We start from the raw sequence: 4,919 nt of genomic DNA, 5'->3' as shown, positions 1-4,919 counted from the left end.
CTTTGAGCTCTGAGGCTTCTTTTAAAGTAGAGTTTTCCAGAGGATTGTATTTTCAAATATTTGTAATATTTTGAAACATCCATAGAAATCTTCACCTCTAACCACACCATCCGGCTGCTGGACAAACAATAATTACCCTGAGTCAGGCTGATCTCAACATAAATAAAAATTACATGAAAGGAGACGCAGGCTCCTTACCCAGGTTTACATGACACTGGGATGTCACTCAAGGGCTGTAGGACTTAGGGAGCGGGAGTGAGGGCTTCAGGGGGGCTGCCTGTCACTCCCAGCCAAAAGCAAACAGCTGAATGCTGCTGTCCTGGTGTGGACACCATTGTGCTGAGGTGCATGCTCCGTTTTCCACCAAAGGCAGAGCTTGGTGTCTGTGCAGGCCAGCCTTCTGCTGGCCCTGGGACGGCCCTGTCAAGGCCACACAGTGGCCCTGGGAGATGAGGTCCTGTCCCAGGGCCCCATGGATGCACTGGAGGCAATAGGTGAGCACCTTATCCTCTCTGAGTCTCCCTTGTCCACAGAAAGGAGGTGAACTTCATAGCCATTGCTAGGGAGAAGGCAAAGGCGAAGGTGCGGGGAGAGCCCACACCAGGCCTGAGCAGTCCCGTGAGACACCCAGGTGCCTGCACCCCCTTACCGAGCAGGCTGATGCCCAGCCGGGAGAGGCCCTGGCGCAGTCCCTCGCCTAGGCTCTCGGGGAGCTGCCGCCGCCACTCCTCCTGGCGGTTGTAGTGCTCCTCATCCAGCGAGAGCCGGTCCATGTTCCGGGCCAGGCTGGTGGCCAGGTTGGTGATGGACGTGAGGGTACCTGAGGACAGAAGAGCACATGCACAGTGGGTCCCAGAGCTGGGGCCTGCTGGGCTGGTGGGGGGAGTGTGAGAAGGAGCAGCACTTATGTCCCTTTTTGGTATGGCCAGTGGGGAGGGATGGAGCCTCAAGAAAATGAAGGAAAGATCAATATTTGCTCACGAGGGTGATGGTACTCAAGAGCACAAAGTAAGAATTTCTGTGTCCAGGCAGAGACCTAGAATTTCCCAGCCTTCCTATGGTTTGATTGTCAAGACCTCATTAAACAGTGGTGAAGTCCTCACTGAGGGCCAGCTTTGAAGGCTAAAATTTGCCTGCTCTGCTTTTAAAGGTTGTGTGGCTGATAGATTTTAGATAATTTAGACAGATTATAAGATTATAAATAAGATTATAAGATTATAAATGTTTCCACTTTAGGAATAACATTTATCTTATTATTTCAGTTTAATAAAGGGAGACACTAAACTTTACCATTTGATATTCTGAGGAAATAATTATTATGTCACAGAGAATAGGTGCAATTTTGATCTTCAGGATGTTAGGTGAAAAGAAGTAAAGACAACAAGAAGGAGCAAGGCCACATTTCTGTCTGGGTTTCAGAAGAAAGCGACTTCAGCCACCTGCTCAAAGCAGTCCTAGCCCTCCAGCAGGTCCACATTTATCTCAATAAACAAAAGTGGAAAACTGCAAAAAAAAAAGGGGAAGGCAGTGGTGGGAATGTCCTGAAGCTAAGGAGCTCCTCTGTTATCAGACGTCTAGTCTGGAGGAGAAATGGTAGGTGACGTTTTTTGTAGTTGCATCTTTACCAGTGCTCTGAAAAGAACAGCATGCGCATACACACGCACACCCAAGAGGAGAGAACCAGTGTAAAAAACCCTCAGTGACTCAGAATGCTAAAATGACTGCTGAGGTTTAATTTATCAGGTGTTGGTTATTGTATTTTAGAATAAAAACAACAGAACCACAAGGATTCAGGTGTCAAGAGTGAGAAGCCTGCTAGGGACTCATCTGGTGAGGCCGAGCCTGGCTCCCAGGCCCCAGGAATGTTCCTCTCATTGTCTGTGGAATTTATTTTGATTGCTCTTGCTGCTCTCTTAACAGCCCCAACCCAGGCGCCCCCCCTGCTATGGATCATGGATTCTCATATTTTCTCATATTTCTTTTGAGGCCTTCTAGAGACTTCCACAATTTGCCCACTCAAAAAGGAGTGCGGCACCGTCTATGGTAAAATGCCGTTTATGGGGAAGGGAGGTCTTTGCCTTGCTTTCCCTGCCTCCTGCTGAGAAAGAAAGGGGACTCAGATGGCCCTTGTTAGTTCCTGAGTCATTGCCAACCTGACCAAAAATATCATCAACTAAGCTCTGGGATGAAACAAAAACATTCTGGTAGGGAGCAGCTTGGCCTCGGTGCCCAGTGACCTGGCTGGACCACAAGATGGCACTGTTCGTGCAGCACGCTAGAGAAAAGTTGGCCTGTTCACCTTTAAATCAGTTTCCATGTCAAAACGCATCCACATCTTTAAGAAAGTTATGACAACTGTATCTACATTAAAAAAAATAATGAAGCAACACAGTGTAGGATTTCTGATGTTTGGCAGAAATCCTGAACACCTTTAATATTTCTATATTTATCACATGGAATAACAGTTGAGCCAATCTTTGTTTTCCCAATGGGAGTTTTAAAATTCTGAAGTTTCTGAAACATTTTCACACACTACCAGTAACCAGTGATCTGTTTAAAACATAAGACATTATATATGAGCTTTGTTCCAAACCAATATTTCACTGCAAGCTAACAGGCCAAACAAAGTTACAGGCAATGTGAATGCATTCAAACTTCAACACTTTTTACAGAGAAAAAGTACAACAGACAAGGAATGAGAAGAGGCATTTGCACAAGGAACGGCATAGCTACCTTTGGAAATGTGCTTCACAAAGGACGTCGTCCCTCGGGAAACGCCACTCACGAAGGCACCGGGGCCCCGGGTCAGTCCCTCATAGGGCAACCTGAAGAAGTCGGCGATGCCGGTCCCCACGCTTCGCACCAGACTCGCGGGACTGCCAAGGATCTCCAGGGACCCAACCACCCAGCCTGCAATGGACCAGAGCAAGGGTTACGGAAGCTGGTTGTGTGTACTTTCACCAGTTGTAATAAGCGGCCCAGTCTCCCTGCAATTCATTTTGCACAGTAGAATTGAGAATGTAATAAGCTTCTTCAGAGTAAAATACAGGAAGTAACTCATTCACTGTGAATTCATAAATAGCGAACTTTCATACATTATAAATCAAAGCAATCCTCTGGCAGCCTCACAAATGGTTTTAATATGACTTCCTTGCCAAGCCTCATGCACTGTGGCAGCAGAGACCCATGTGGTGGGGACACTTCCTCCAGCCCTGGGCAGGTGCTCACAGGCGGACTGGGGCAGTGGGCGGCAGTGGGCGGCAGCGGGCAGCAGCAGGCAGCAGCAGGCAGCAGCAGGAGAAGCTGCGTGGCCCGGGGAGAGGCCAGATGCTAAATGGAGTGCTGCAAAGGGGATGCAAACTTCTGACAAGGATAGAGGAGTTATTTTTAATCTTTCCCAATCCTACCAAGTTGAGTGCTTCCCTTTGGAGCAGAGCTAGAGCCAGACAAATGTCTCTCCTTCAGCCCCAGCTTTGGTTGTGTAAACACCAGTGACAGGGACACACTGATTGGGTTAGTGTGAGGGGAGTGTTCCCTGCCATGTCCCAGGGGGGCAGATGTGGATCTGGTTTCCTAGTTAAGCTTGGGCTTGCCAGGAGCCGCCTGCTCAGAGGCTTGATTACAGTCTGTGCCTTGTGGGAATGAGGCTGCCGGCCCTTCTTGCAGGCTGGGAGCCCAGGGACTGCAGGGCAGGCAGGGGCTAAGGGCCAAGGAGAGGAAGAATCTGAAAAGGCAACTTCCTCCGGGAACCCACTGACCTCCCCAGCCCCATGCTGGGGTCCTTTAGTGCTAAGACCAAGGGGACAAGTCCTGTGTGGGAGCCTCCATCTCTCAGCAGCTGGCCTCTGGTGGACAGTCCTATAACAGAGGTCCTCAGGCCAGGAACCGACCTGAGAGATCGGGAAGGCACTAGTGTAGGAGCCAGGCCAGGGTCCTGAACGGTCCCCAGCCCCAGCCCATGCACAGAAGGACCTTCATGAATTGTGAGCCCAATTTCCTTCTCCAGAACATTAGGAACAGTAAGAGTAGGGCTTAGGTCAGAGGGGGAGTAATTTCCAGAACATGAAGAACACAAATGGGAAAGTGCTATGGGGGCAGCACATTACTCATTTATTCCTCATTGCAACTGTGATGAGAGTGTCATCATCTCCTTCAGTTTAGCAGTGACTGAGTGGCTAACTGGACACAGGGGCTGCACTAGGGAGAGGTGAATCCAGCATGGCACTCCTCTCTGCTCATAATCTCCTGCTGAGTGGACATGGGGGCTGGCTCTCCAAGCCAGGGCAGCCTAATTCCAATCCTACCCTGCCCTTCCATAAGCCTAGGCTGCAAGGAGCAGACAGGGTGCTGTGGGAAATTATAGAATCTTCTCCCTTCTCTGGCGGTAAAGAAAGAACAGATTCCCTTTAGCCTGAAATCAATGTGAGGTTCCACCTGAAGAACCTCTTCTAAAGAACTCTCTTTCTAAAGACTGGATATTTAAAGAAAAAAAGAGTCACTCTTGCCAAGCAAAGCCCTCTCAATGACATTCCAGGGCAGGGCAGCATGGTTCCAGCTACCCAGCTGAAGGCTGTGTTGGGATCCTCTGGGTTATGACTGTTGACACCTGCAGCCCCTGGTGCATGGGAGGGCTATCTGTGGACCAGAGCTGCATTCCAGTAGCATCTGAGCTCACCAGAAAAGGGCAGAAAACCATCTTTAATTATTTTCCTCCAAAAGCAAACACAGTCACCCCTCTGTATCTGCAGAGGATTGGATCCAGGACCCCACCCCCACCCCGATACCAATGTCTGTGGAAGCTGAAGTCCTTCATATAAAACAAGGTAGTATACAACCTGCACATACCCTCCCTATACTTTAAATCACCTCTAGATCGTCTACAATACATAATGCAATGCCAATGCTGCGTCATTAGTTTT

General features: G+C 49.0%; 1 protein-coding gene across 9 annotated transcripts in view; it reads right to left on the bottom strand.

Annotated features, from left to right (window-relative positions):
* The window catches only part of Vps13b (vacuolar protein sorting 13 homolog B), a 728,055-nt gene that overhangs the window by 15,475 nt on the left and 707,661 nt on the right, over nt 1-4,919 (bottom strand). For all 9 annotated transcript variants that reach the window (XM_087190742.1, XM_087190740.1, XM_087190746.1 and 6 more), the window contains 2 exons: nt 2,734-2,910; nt 650-820 (listed from right to left, as the gene is read on the bottom strand). In XM_087190742.1, the coding sequence (XP_087046868.1) occupies nt 650-820; nt 2,734-2,910 (348 nt within the window). The remainder of the gene's footprint in view (nt 1-649; nt 821-2,733; nt 2,911-4,919) is intronic.

This window comes from Heterocephalus glaber, unplaced genomic scaffold, assembly GCF_053883595.1.
Source record: "Heterocephalus glaber isolate CG9 unplaced genomic scaffold, H.glaber_assembly_v1.0 deba00001555, whole genome shotgun sequence".
Classification (NCBI taxonomy): Eukaryota; Metazoa; Chordata; class Mammalia; order Rodentia; family Bathyergidae; genus Heterocephalus; species Heterocephalus glaber.
Note: the sequence above shows the minus strand (reverse complement) of the source record. Positions and strands in the feature narration are given on the sequence as shown.